The sequence below is a fragment of the Vanessa cardui genome, chromosome 13 (assembly GCF_905220365.1).
Source record: "Vanessa cardui chromosome 13, ilVanCard2.1, whole genome shotgun sequence".
Classification (NCBI taxonomy): Eukaryota; Metazoa; Arthropoda; class Insecta; order Lepidoptera; family Nymphalidae; genus Vanessa; species Vanessa cardui.
Genome location: NC_061135.1, coordinates 14,448,495 through 14,462,203, shown reverse-complemented (window position 1 = coordinate 14,462,203; position 13,709 = coordinate 14,448,495). Strand labels below are relative to the sequence as shown.

Here is a 13,709-nt window from a genome sequence, read left to right as displayed (position 1 = left end):
CTCGCGTCAGTTCAACTCGAGAAAGCAAGTGCATATAAATCGACGTGTCAAATTGACGAATATATGAGGTCATATGATATTAAAAGCTATTCGTTTGTGTAAAGATCATATTCACATAAGAAATAAATATTTTTAGAACCAGAAGTAGGTTAACCTCTAAAACAATTATCTTTAATTTAAAATAATCATCAATCTACCACAAAAGAAAAACATTTAGTCAACACAAATAACCATCAATAATCACATTACACCGCAATAATTATATTCGCGATATCTATGTGTCAGCCACGAATCTCCCGCCTTTTTTTTAAGGGGAGTTGTGTGACTTGACGGCAAACGCAGACGTTGCTTGTTTATTCCAACAACATTGATAACTTGGGGTCGCGTATACTTAATTCGGATGTGATCGGTTTAATTAATTTTGCCGACGCTACATCTAAGTTGTGTCGTACTATACTAAACAATCCAACACCATTGAACCAAAACTATTAAATTTCTAAGTAACTCTTATGACATAAACAAATAACAGTTGGACTAAAAATTCAAATTGTAAGACTTACTCCCTCAAGAGCTCTTATGCCAGATTAGAAGTTTTCGTCTCTCCATTTTTTTGAAGGGAGTTATGAGCCAAATATTTTTCAGTAACTTTTGTACAGTATTTCAATTTTTCAGAAAGAAAAAAGCAATACTGTACACTTCGATTGACGTGACTATTTAGTAGTTGTGCTTCAACGCTTAGAGCATAGAAAATTAAAAATACTGAGAAGTGGCAATTGTCATAAGCGCTCTCAAATTATTATTAATAAAACTATAAGATTCTTGTTATATAAAATTCTTCGTTTGGTTTTCATAGGTGACGGGTTGAATGAAAAATCATTAAAAAGGTATTATAATTTATTTATAACAGATTAATAAATTTTGTAAAATGCTAATACTGAGGCCGTTGACATAAATTATATATAAAAAAATGAGATTTTCAGCCAAACGAGTTAAAATAACGATTCTAGCAACACAGCCTGCATTACTAAAATAATAGCATAATATAAACACGTATTCATAAATAGCATAATCGGATAAAATAATTAGTATAATAAAGCTATACTATTAATTAAGTTCGAGACATACAATACAAAGCCACTGAGCAAAGATTGTCTAGACAAATCTAGACATATAAATGTGTCCCTACTCTCACAATTGTAAATACATATTAATATTGAAGATTAATTCTTAAAATATATACTGGTTAATAAAATATCCGAAATTATAAAACATAACCTTAACACATCAACAAACTGGACGATAACAGTAATATAATATAAGTATACAAAAAGATAAAAGCACATTGAAATATTACTGTATAATAAATATTATCATAATTACTCTTTATAATATTTTATACCAATAAAGTATAAACATCTACAAGTACATTATACCTGCGAACTGTGCGTTTACTTTTTTCATTAAAAACAACTTCAGTAACAATACATTTATTAGTAGTGTACCATGCGGTTGTAAAATATATTTGTAGAAAAACAGGCAGTATCGATTTCTATACACTTAAAGCCTTACAATTGACATAAGCTCTGGCACTTTTACATTGTGAATATAAATATTCGTCGCACTAAATACATCAAAGTTATCACCACCCCCAAATGTGTAATTTAAATAAAACATAGTGGTATGTTAAGAGAAAATTAAAGAATATGAAATGAACAAAAACAAATCCTTAAAATCTAAAGATAAATAAAGTGCTTTATTTTTTATTTTTTTCAATTACTATAAATAAAATGAGATTTACACACAAGATTCACGTTACATTTTTATATAAAAGAGATTATATCCCATATGAGCAGTTTTGATTACCATTGCTTTTACATCATTGGTTAATATTTTAAATGAAGCTTCCACTTGCGATCGTATATTCTAACACTATAAATGCGAAAGTAAACTGTCTTTTGTTCATTCAAGGCCAAACCACCGAAGGTAAGAAATAAGAATAAGATGAAATTTGCGTTAAAGCGGAGCGGCGTTTACAAGTGAGGTCGCTATGATACGAAATATAAGACGTCATGAACCATCGCTCGAGTAAGAAAGTCAAAAAATAAAAAAAAGCATCTTGAGGTAACTTTGTTAACTAATCCGTAGATGGCATATTATATTTCAATAGGTAACTTATTTCTCTTCTCATTTCTATTCCTGAACGAATTGTATTTCGTATTAGTGAATGACAAGTTTCTATTATATTACTGACAATAATCGGTACAAAAAAGTTGTCAAGAAATTAAAAATATTATCAGAATTTTAATTTTCTTCACAACTTTATTGTTACATGTTATAACATGTTTATGATTATAAAAATCCTGTTTATATTAGAACATACAATATGGGACCATAATTAAGGAAAAGAAAAAATAGGTTTACAATTTTCATCTCTTCATTACATGTTAGTGCGGCAGGGGTGGGGGTTGCACGGCCGCGTACGTGGGGTAGAAGGGCGCGAACCGGGCGGGGCCGGCGATACCCATGGCGTCGCTCTCGCCGCGGTCCTGGATCGTGCGCGCCTCGTACGGGGATACTTTGTACACCGGTTCCGCTGTGAAAAGAGGGGATGGAGTCAGCATTATATTTGATAACTAACAGGGAGATTGTATATTATTGTACACAGTTTAATATTATTATTATTATTATTTTTTTTTTTTATGTTATATGTTGGCGGACGAGCATATGGGCCACCTGATGGTAAGTGGTCACCATCGCCCATAGACATTGACGCTGTAAGAAATATTAAGTATTCCTTAAATCGTCAATGCGCCACCAACCTTGGAAACTAAGATGTTATGTCCCTTGTGCCTGTAGTTACACTGGCTCACTCACCCTTCAGACCGGAACACAACAATACCGAGTATTGTTATTTGGCGGTAGAATAACTGATGAGTGGGTGGTACCTACCCAGACGGGGTTGCACAAAGCCCTACCACCAAATGAAATTACATATACATTGTAGAATTATATAGCACAATATACATAACGGAGCAGGATGTCCGAGCCCGTTTTTAAAAAACATGACGTCAGCGTTGCTGACGTCACGAGTGTCAGAGTTTCGATCTTTAACCATCTTCGGTGGTATGAAATAAAACTCAGGAAATAATCCTCTCTGATTTATTCCGATATGAGGCGGTCCGATCGCTCCGACGGCTCGACCAAGTCTGTCGATAACGACGGGCGCTTGATCTTTTATAACAAAAATAGGTGGGTAGACTTATTCACTCAAGATAACAGCTGTTTACAAACATCAAAATATTTCAGAGTAATTTAACATTTCAAAATTCACTAAAAATTATTCATTTAACAATGAAACAGTTTTAAATTATTAAAATAATCATTTCTGGACACGTGTTTTTCTTAAATTCGTGGTTTCGCGCCGACATACACAAATGTTTAACTTACTGAGCGTGGGGTACAGGGACTGGTAGGGCGGCGGCTGCGCCGGCGGACCGGGGAGCGCCCAGCCGCCTCCCGCCAACTGCGCATACGAAGACATTAAGTTTACACCATGACTTCATGCAAGTTTACACCATGACAAAAATGCAATGTAGCTGCAATAATAACATACATTGCCGGGCTGTGCAGGTTGACCAGGCATCACAGGCAGCACGGCCGGCTGGGTAGGGGAAGGTTGGCCATCACTGGGCATCATCGGCGCTGAAGGCTGTGGTACCGCTTGACCGGCCATACCCACCAATGGGACAGTCCCAATAGTTATATACTTTCGGTCTTTCATATTGATGTGTGTTGTTGGTACGACACACTCCACCTGGAAAACATAGGAATATCATTTTTTCCGTCATTACCGACTGTAATGGTGACCACCATTATATTGTCATACTGGACAGTAAATAATTACTTTAAAGTAGCCAATGTATACATGAATATATAAAGTAGGATTTGCTTGATACAAAATCGTACCTTTAGATCATAATCTAAGTCAATAATATTGCAATTGACTAAATTCGAAGGAGGTATTGGAGGCACTTCCATGGAAAGATTCCAGTGTTTAGTTGTACCAGCTGGGGCCGGGCCTTCCTGGATTGTTAAGATTACATCCTTAGCCTTCTTGGTCACTGTAGACGGAGATGTTGCTCTGTATGTCACCACCTAGGTCATAAAGGGCAATTGTAGCCACAAGTTAATATTACTTTATAACTAACAAACATTGACAATTATAAATCATATTTTTTTTTGCAATCACCAAAATATTCAAATATAACTTGCATTATTCATTATTGTTGTTATTTCCTTAATGTGTCATTAAAATCATTTCATAAATTTCAAATCTCTGTGTAATGGTAATTTAAACAAATAACATAAAAACTGTTTGAAAATAATACTAAATATGAATGAATCATGATGAGCATGACATTAGCTGACTAGATTCTCAATAGGATATATGACAATAATAGTCATTAAATTAAATCACAACAATATGTTTATTCTGCTGACTTATCTCTACTTACTTTTCGCAAAAACACCTTAACAAGATGCAATTGCACATTGCTCTTGTTTTCAATATCTATTGTAATTGGAATCACTTGTCCAGGACAGTATCCTGACACAGGCGCCCGCACATCCACAGAGAGTGGTGGGGATGCACAGCAGAAACAACAGAATGTTTTTTCCATTTGGAAATGTATGGGTTCCTGAAATATATAAATATAATCTTAACTTTTTTTAATCAAATTACAAACTCAGTACAATCAAATTTTAAAAGTAATAACTTTGTTATTAACTTTTTGGTAAATAATAATAAACATACTGTTCATTTTAAAGAAGTAATGTTGCACAAAATCAAAACAATAATTTCTTACCCTGTAAGATGGATTAAGGTTTAAGTCCAAAGCATTGATGACTGTAAATGCCATTTTTGTTTCCTGATCAAATTTCCATGGTCTGTCTAAGGTTACTTTCACCGTATATCTGACAAAGCCATACTGGCCCTCAAAGGACGATGGTAGGACGGGTGGTAAAGCACATGTGAAGTTGTACACCTGTTTGCCCGCAGGAATCTCTATCTCTTCACCTGTTCAATAATTCAAAATCTTGAGATCAAAGTTTTGGTAAAAGACTTTGTAATCTTCAAATTTATGACTTTCTTTACCTGAACTGCTACCCAACAAATAATATGATATTTGAAAGTATTCTTCATTTCCTGTGTGAAGAGTGTCAGTGGATTGTGTCTTGCCTTCTGCATCTTCTTCTTGTTTACTTTCACTCCATTCCGTATGAGCCTCGCCCTTAAACTTTACGTGTACTCCTAGCAACAAACAATAATACAAGTTTCGGGCTATTAATAAAATAAGTGATCTCAGATTACACTAATCAAATGTAAACGCGATATAGTATTATTTTTTTAGCAAACTATGAGTCATTCTTCAAAGGCAATCATTATTTTTAAATAGGCTTATACTCACCTCTAACTTTTTTAGGACTGTCAAAAACATATTCTATCCTTCCGTTAACAGTTTGGCCCGCGTAATATGTATTGAACTGATTATCTAAATATATAGCAGCTTCTTTTAAGCCCATAATGACTATATTAACAGTATTCTTAAATTAACAAAATAGTAGAGTTGTGTAGTTCGCGAACGAACTAGTTCGAAAGAGCCGTTCCCACAGATGAACTACGCGAACTAGATCTCCGATTTTTCGATCCATAGTTCGTTAGTTCGTTACTGAGCGAGACAAGGTTGCGCCAAACAAACTAATGTTGTCTCGCTCGCTCGCGCGGTATTCTACCTGACACTCACTCATTGTTGATAATTTCTAAAAAAGACTTTAATATAAATAATTTAATATGGTGAATATTATAAGTTGATTATTTTCGTTTGACTTTTACATGCTTGTCAAAAAAGAGAATATGTATTAGTTATCGTTGATTATTTTGAAATTTAATAAAAAATATAAAAGCAAAAATACTAAAAGATCAGAGATTTTAATTACTATCTAAATAATAAACCTATTTGTTTGCAATAAATCTAATATATTTTACGAATATTCAATTCATTTATCTTTTATTTTAAGTCGAAAATTTTAATTTATTATCGTCACAGTAAGTACAGTATCAAAACGAGCGAACGATCTGCCCTTTTTTGAGTCAATAAGAGTCAGATCGCTGTTTTAGATCATCCGTCCCCAGTTCCCAGATGCTCGGTAGTCGGTAAGCAGCTGGGAACTGAAGAACTAAAAGAGCGAACTAGTTCGTTTAGGTTCGGCGAACTAAACTGATCGATCTCAGTTGCGAACTATTATGCCCAACTCTACAAAATAGGTACTATTATTGCAAAATGTCAGTATCAGACTATCGCTAATTCGCAACTTAGTACTTACTGCGTTTTGACTTTGACATATACATACATTTTTTAATATAGATAATATAATGTTGCACTGTGAATCCTGCTACCCAAAAAATAATCACAAAGTAGAAATAGAGATCGATCATAGTAGAAACAGATCGTAATTTTTAAAAAAGTACTTATAAAATACTATAATAACAATACAACATTATTCTTTTTTACTACCCATCCAAACCAAACATGATTTATTTTTGACAGATGACATTTAAATGATAGCTGAAGCTGACAGCTACAACTTGAGAGACTTGAGCTTGACTTCATGAGGCGCTACATTTTATTTTATTATCACATGAAGACTTAAAGTTACTTTTTATTTAATTAAAAACATGTCACGTGTGAGTGTATAGTAGTGCAGAAAGTCTGAATGTATAAATATTAATGTACTTTACTTAAGATGGATGAATCAACAAAAAGAGGTACTCAACCCGTAAATATTGAAGAACTAAAGAGTAAAGGGAACGACTGTGTTAAGGATGGGAAATATATTGAAGCTGTTTTACATTACACACAAGCAATTAAAATGGATCCTAATAATTACGTCTTATACAGTAATAGATCGTTTGCGTTTTTGAAACTAGATCAACATTATTTATCCCTACAGGACGCTAATGAAACTGTTAGATTACAGCCCCAGTGGGCAAAGGTAACCAAAATTACAGTATAGAATATACAAGGAATAAGTTATAAAGGATAATTAATAAAATTGTGATAAAACTAATTACAGGGCTACTTTAGGCGTGCTGAAGTTGAAGCTGCCAGTGGATTGTATGATGAAGCAATTATTTCATACACTAGAGCACTGCAGTTGGAACCTCATAATCCTAAATTAATGGAATCTATTAAAAACATAACCGATATGCAAAAAAATAAATTAAAAGGCAAGACACTTTTATTTGTGTAAATTCAGTGATTGTATATGAAAAAATAATGACTTAAATGTTGTTTGTAGGTAACCAAAACACTATCTGGATCTGCACATGTATTGGATTCATTATTGGTATTAGTATAGTAGTATTAGACTACTCCTTGACAGCAAACCCTACGTTATCAGTAAGTTCAATTGTATCTAAAACATTTAATAACAAAGTTAAAGTTGGATGTTAACAACAATTTCTTCTGTATTGAAATATATTTAAGTTTCACTGATTAAAATTAAAATCAACAACATTTCCATTTTTAGCATCCTCTTAGTATGGTGGCATTTTCAATAGCATTGGCGGGCTTGGGTTGGACTATTGGGAAGACTTCTACATTAATGAGTGCATGGAGTGCTGGGAAGTCCTTGCAACCACCACCAGACTTAGGTTTGTCTTATTATCGATATACATATACTATTATTATGTTTTATGTTGACATAGATTTTTCAAATGATAATAGATTTACCAAAGTCCAACATTTAAAAAAAATAGTGGGCCAGGTACTGAGTATATTAATATTTAGTTTTTTGTTGTTGTAACACCAAGCCTCAACTCACTGTATTGTACCATATTATGCTTAACACCCATAAATGTGTGTGGAGAAGATAGATTTTTTGTTTATAAAGTTAGAAATTATCAGTTTACATGTTTTTAAATACAAGCAGTAGTTAAATTTTATTCAATATAAATTACTTTCTACCTTCTTATTAAATAAAAGTTTCATGTTAATGTAACAAAAATTAGTTTGAAATTGAAAATTACAAATGCGGAATTTTAAAGTAAAATGGTAATACTACACTCGTAACAAACACACTTAATATGTTGAGTGTTGCTTAAAAAAAATTAAAGGTTGGTTTACTAACTTTAAATGAAAAATAATAATTATGCTTTATAATTTTCTTCAGTTTAAAGTTAGATTCTTGATATTTATTGTTGTTTATTTTTGTTTTATTTCAGTTTCAAATGACACTAATGAAAAGGAGGCCGTGCCAGAAAAGAAAACTAAATACAGTAAAGCTCAAGCGAGGCAAAGGTATAAACAGGGAAAAAATTAGTTGAACTTATTCAAAATTGACCTTTTTTATAGTGGTTTTGGTATAATATATTGTGGTGTGGAATAGGATAAGAAATTAAGATGTTTTGACTAGATTTTCTATCACATTAGATATATTGTAAAGTTGTTTGATTAAGTAAAAGTATACAAAAACTTTTATTCCATTTAAATTTCTACACATAATATTAAGGTACTTACTTAACAAACCTGGACAGACTTATTATTTGTTGAATTTGAATGTATTGTATTATTAAAAAATATTGTGCAGAACATAGTGTTTTTGTTCCTGTCAAACTTTTATCTATTTTATTTTAAATGCTAATTTGGATATTTTATCTCATCTGAAAAAAGTTTTTGAAACATGGCTCATTTTAATTATAAGCCACAACTCAATAAATTCTAACAAAACTAATAAAAATATATAAGATATAAATTTGTTTAGGTCTTAAATAAGACCTCAAAATATAAGTTAAAAAAGTCATAATAATCATATAAAATAATGTCGTATTCAATGTACACCACCAAAAATGATAAAACTTACTAAAACAGCCAGACACTTTACAAGGGTACTGAGAAATTAATCAAATATCTCAAATAAATATTTTACAAAACAAATCATATGACTAATCCATTTATAATACCCCCTTTTAACTTGAGTACTCTTTACAATAAGTATTAATTTTTTAACCAACTTTAAGGATAACATGATTTTTTATGCATATATTTATCGAAATAATAATTATAGATATGCGTAGTATAAGGGATGCTGTAGGATGAGAGCTCGAAAACAGCAGACATTAAAGGATAAATTTGTATTACCGAAAATGATCATAAGAAACGCTGCAGTTATTTTTGAAGGATCATTTATTAAATGAAAATTCTTTTAGGGGCAATACTTTATTGATCCTAGTGTAAAATGTATTTAGAAAATTGCATCAATACAATATATCTTTTGAATATAATTCTTGGTCACATACCTTATAATTAAAATAAGTCCAACATAGATAGTATGTGTGGCTAAACAAAGTATAACAATAGTGTATTTATACTATTACTACAGAATTTACAACGGAAGTCTTAAAATAACATTGTCCATCACCAGAATTCTCTTTAGTTGTGCATTCAGTGGTACATCAATGAGTATACAAATTTAAGTTTGATAATTTTTGGACATCGTTCATTTTTTCAAAACATTAGATATAACTAATAAAATTATGTTCCTATACTTTATTAACATAACACTTAATTGTGGCAAATTATAATTTCAAAAATAACAGTAATATTACATAGTAATATTATGTATGTGTTTACATAAAATTATCTAAGCAAATAATATGACAATAGTAAGGTACTATTCTTAGAATCGCATCCCTGGGAAACATAAGGTAACAATCAATTTTTATGTATTAATCATATTTATATTTATTATATTGTTGAGTTGCACTTTGGTGTTTAAAATTACCATATTTTTTCGACGAGATATGTCAATCGCTATCTGATATCGCCTTCTTTCGACGTTTCGCTTGTTTCGGTTTTACGATTTCTTCTTCCTGAACACAAAATAAAATTTATGTTAAATATCTTGTTCGTATGTAACTTAACAGATATACCAAATATGATGTAAATTAGTTACTAAAACACAATCCATTGCCTCACCTCACTATCTTCATTTGATGAATGTAAGTTAGGGTTAATTGGCAACGAGTTCGAAACTAGTTTTCTAGCTCTTCTGGAAATTGGAAGTTCATCCTCCCATGCTAATAAAAATAGTTCATTATATTGTCTCTGTAACAAATCACAGTATATTAAGTTTTTTGTATATTGTATTAATAGGAATAGTGGTGTAGAAGTTGAGTTGTTCTTAGAACAATATCAAAGAGAACCATACTTGAAATGATTTACAGAAATCATTTTGCTATGGGTTTATCTAATTCTTTAAAACTAACATATTTTCAACGATGTACCACAATTTTGTTACATTATAGTTATATATGTATGATTATTTAATGCCAAATAATATCTTACTTCTACTATATCAACAACATTTGGTCATTAAGATAACAACTTACTAACCTTTAAACTATCACTACTATTTGACTGTGACTGTTGTAAGGCTTTCTGCAAACATTCCATGTTAAAAATTGACATATCATCTTGATCAACACAGCATATTCTTATTTGCTCTAAATGACCTAAAACCTAAAAGGAAAACCACAAATTAAATATGGAGACCATTTATATATTTAGATAGATAGCTTTTCAGTGGCTAGTTTACAGTGACTTAGGTACAAAAACATAAACTCACTAGTTCTGCAGACGGCGGTGCATTGGGTGGAATGTTGTGTTTTCCAGGTCGTTTTCTCTTATTAGGGCTGGTGCCTGGATACCTTGTGCTTAATAGTACTGCTAGCAAATCTGCAACCTTATCTTCGTAGTCCTGACACCAGTACATGACAGTTGAGACAACAAATGTATCCTCTTCATCAACAGCTCTGCAAAACATTTGTCTCAGAACATCTCCAGTGGGTCGTTCCTGCTTCAACATTAATAGTACTGATGTCAAAGCTTCTGCATGATCCTTATATGACAATTTAGGAATAATAGGTAATACGTCTTCTACTGATATTTCATGAGCTGTTAAAAGTTGCCATAGGCAATATTGTTCGAATGTTTCCCAACTTAGACTTGTAGAAAGCATTGTTGTTATATCGTCAGATTTGAACATCATCAAATTTCCCTGTAATGTGAGGCACACGAGACGCTGTAACTGTCCTGCATCTAACGTAGAAACAATAATATGCAATAACCTGATGTGATTTTGAACCTGATCCTTAAATTCTCTGTAAACATCTGGTATTAACCACACAAGTACATTAGCATCACTCTCTTGACACTTTTCGAAATCGTCCGCCAAGCTCTCAGCTATTTTTAACTCTAAAAAACTACAATAATCTCTATATACATCAGCTTTAAATTTGACATTCCTTTTTTTTACCGGATCACGTTCGGCCCGTCGTTCCCGTTCAAAACAAACTTTTAAATAAAATAATAAACAATATCCTACATTTTGAACAGAACTCTGTACATACATTTCCTTTAATGTCTCTAAGATCAGTTTACGTTTCACCTCAGTCACATCACTGCTATGAAGGCAATTAAACAATGAGAATATTGGGGAGTTAAGCGTCTGTTCTAGTTCCGATGGAGAAGGATTGCGGGTTATTCGTAAAGGTGAAGCGTCTTGTAAAGTCGCCGCAAATAGATCGGCCAGAGCAATCGGCGTTGGCATGGGAGTCGTACAGGCATTGAGCAGTGCGGTGGCCGCAGAAGATGATCGATCATCTAATAACGTTTCCGCAAACGGTCGTAATATGAGGGGAAGGGCAGCTGCTAATTCAGGTCTTTCACGCGCCCGTACTTCAGAAAGTGGCAAATCGTCGTCATCGGTGTCTTCTGCTATATTTGGTTGAGGTTCATCTTCATCATCAGAAAAGGCTGGTTCATCTGGACCTCCTCGAGGTAAATCATCATTTCCATCTTCTCGAATACCAGATACACCCTCTCCATTTCCATTACTACAAAATTCTTTAAAAGTATCCCTTACTGTTGTGCGTAATTCTCTGTCTAGCTTAGGTGAATCAAATAAAGGTTGCAAATTTGGTAATACTCTTTTTTCGATTATTTGTTGTAAAGAATTAAATATCCCTTGTTTAACTTTGTCAGCAAAAGGAGGGTAAAAGTTGGGAATGATACGACATAGAAAATCCAGTAAAGTTGCTGTAACCGCAGGGTGTGATCTCATAGAATGATGCATTACCAGTATAGCTGGTTCTATGTTCATTATATTATCTTTTTCAGGGTCATAGAAAAGCCAATCATAAAATAAAGCTAGCTTTGCATTTGATGCAGCAACATTTGATGTGCAGGTAGTTAGGAGCCAACCTATGACAGCCCATCTTGGAATTATATCTGAACAAAGTAATTCATTGGTTGGGTGTATGACTCCTACTATGAAGCGTATCATATCACTCCTGAGTGTCTGAGATTCTGGAGTAGCTAAATATTGCCTTTGAAACCACTCTTGGTACTTTTTATGATGACCAAATCGAACTTGAGATGTCAAGAAGACTAACTTTCGTTCCATTTCAGGTGTTAATCTAGATTGCAAATATCTCCTAGAAGTCCTAATTTGTAAGAGTTGCATGACATTTGTGAATGTAGGTGATAATGTTTTAGGGTTTATCAAAATGTCTTGCCACAGTTGGTTAAATTCAGGAATCCGAGCAACATTTTGTAGTAGTCTTACTAAGTCTCTTCCAAGCGTTAAGACTTCATTAAAGTGCTCACGAATGAGAGCAATAACAAAATTGACTTCCCTTTGCCTAAGTGTCATTAACTGTGGAATATTGTGATCTTCTATCAACCTTAAATATGTATACACTACCATACACACAAGTACAGGATATTTATCCAGCCACATTCGATTGTCAATAAAAATATCTAAAAGAGATTCTACTAAGAAAATATTTTTAGGAGTAACATCTCCCCCAGAAGCATACCGCATTAAGTTCCAACAAACACTGTCGACACCGTTCACTGCATTCCTTATCATTTCTTTCAAAAGCCATAACAATTGATTACGAGTAGTATCTTGAAATTTTAAATATCTCTCCAAAATCAAGTTAGATAAGTTGTTAAGTACACATGTTAGTCCGTCTCGAGTGACGAGAGTAAGGTCCCGGTAACATTTCGTCGCATTGTGGGGTTCTGTGAGTATGGACATCAGCATTCCAAGTGACACGTCTTCATGATTTTTACATACGGCATTATTAAGGGCGTCGTGAGCTTCTTTTTCACTGCAGTCCGCCACGAGTGATTGAAAAAAGTTATAAGCCCTTTCATATCTCTGAAAGTAAAAAATAAATAAAAAAGTTTATTTAAACTTTCAAAATACTTCATAGATTGAAATTTCGCGCCACAGACAGCAGCGCCGCCAACGATACAATAAGAAAAATATGATTTTACATGGCCGACTAAATGATTCTTTGTTGGAAACTATGAAATTGTGCACAATACCTCTTCTATTTCATCCTTGTTTTCTATAGCGGTGCACACAAAAAGCCTAGGCGAATTAGCTTTTGTCTGTTCCATTATTGGTATTTTTATACTATTTAATTAAATAAAAATATAACAGAGATCGCCTGCATGGCTATCGTAGACGAAAAATATACATAAGCAATACAATCACAGATAATATAATGTATAAGTACTTCGTAAATGTGTACATGCGTGCAATGACTGTCTTGAGTCTTGACTCCCGCTATGTTT

General features: G+C 33.0%; 3 protein-coding genes across 3 annotated transcripts; 1 reads left to right on the top strand and 2 right to left on the bottom strand.

Annotated features, from left to right (window-relative positions):
- Nucleotides 1-2,436: 2,436 nt before the first annotated feature.
- LOC124534717 (arrestin domain-containing protein 17) lies at nt 2,437-6,450 on the bottom strand. Its single transcript, XM_047110704.1, has 9 exons — nt 6,326-6,450; nt 5,469-5,622; nt 5,156-5,311; nt 4,866-5,077; nt 4,515-4,697; nt 3,967-4,155; nt 3,614-3,814; nt 3,448-3,523; nt 2,437-2,593 (listed from the first exon to the last, which is right to left on the bottom strand). The coding sequence occupies exons 2-9, from the start codon at nt 5,581-5,583 to the stop codon at nt 2,445-2,447; spliced, it is 1,281 nt and encodes a 426-aa protein (XP_046966660.1). The 5' UTR covers nt 5,584-5,622; nt 6,326-6,450; the 3' UTR covers nt 2,437-2,444.
- Nucleotides 6,451-6,632: 182 nt separating this feature from the next.
- Nucleotides 6,633-8,651, top strand: LOC124534718 (hsp70-Hsp90 organizing protein 3-like). Its single transcript, XM_047110705.1, has 5 exons — nt 6,633-7,053; nt 7,135-7,288; nt 7,360-7,460; nt 7,591-7,714; nt 8,285-8,651. Exons 1-5 carry the CDS (start codon nt 6,805-6,807, stop codon nt 8,380-8,382), a joined length of 726 nt encoding a protein of 241 aa, XP_046966661.1. The 5' UTR covers nt 6,633-6,804; the 3' UTR covers nt 8,383-8,651.
- Nucleotides 8,652-9,262: 611 nt separating this feature from the next.
- On the bottom strand, nt 9,263-13,686 carry LOC124534615 (integrator complex subunit 3 homolog). The gene is made up of 5 exons (XM_047110552.1): nt 13,458-13,686; nt 10,687-13,287; nt 10,455-10,580; nt 10,038-10,166; nt 9,263-9,931 (listed from the first exon to the last, which is right to left on the bottom strand). The coding sequence occupies exons 1-5, from the start codon at nt 13,530-13,532 to the stop codon at nt 9,866-9,868; spliced, it is 2,997 nt and encodes a 998-aa protein (XP_046966508.1). The 5' UTR covers nt 13,533-13,686; the 3' UTR covers nt 9,263-9,865.
- Between the last annotated feature and the right edge of the window lie 23 nt (nt 13,687-13,709).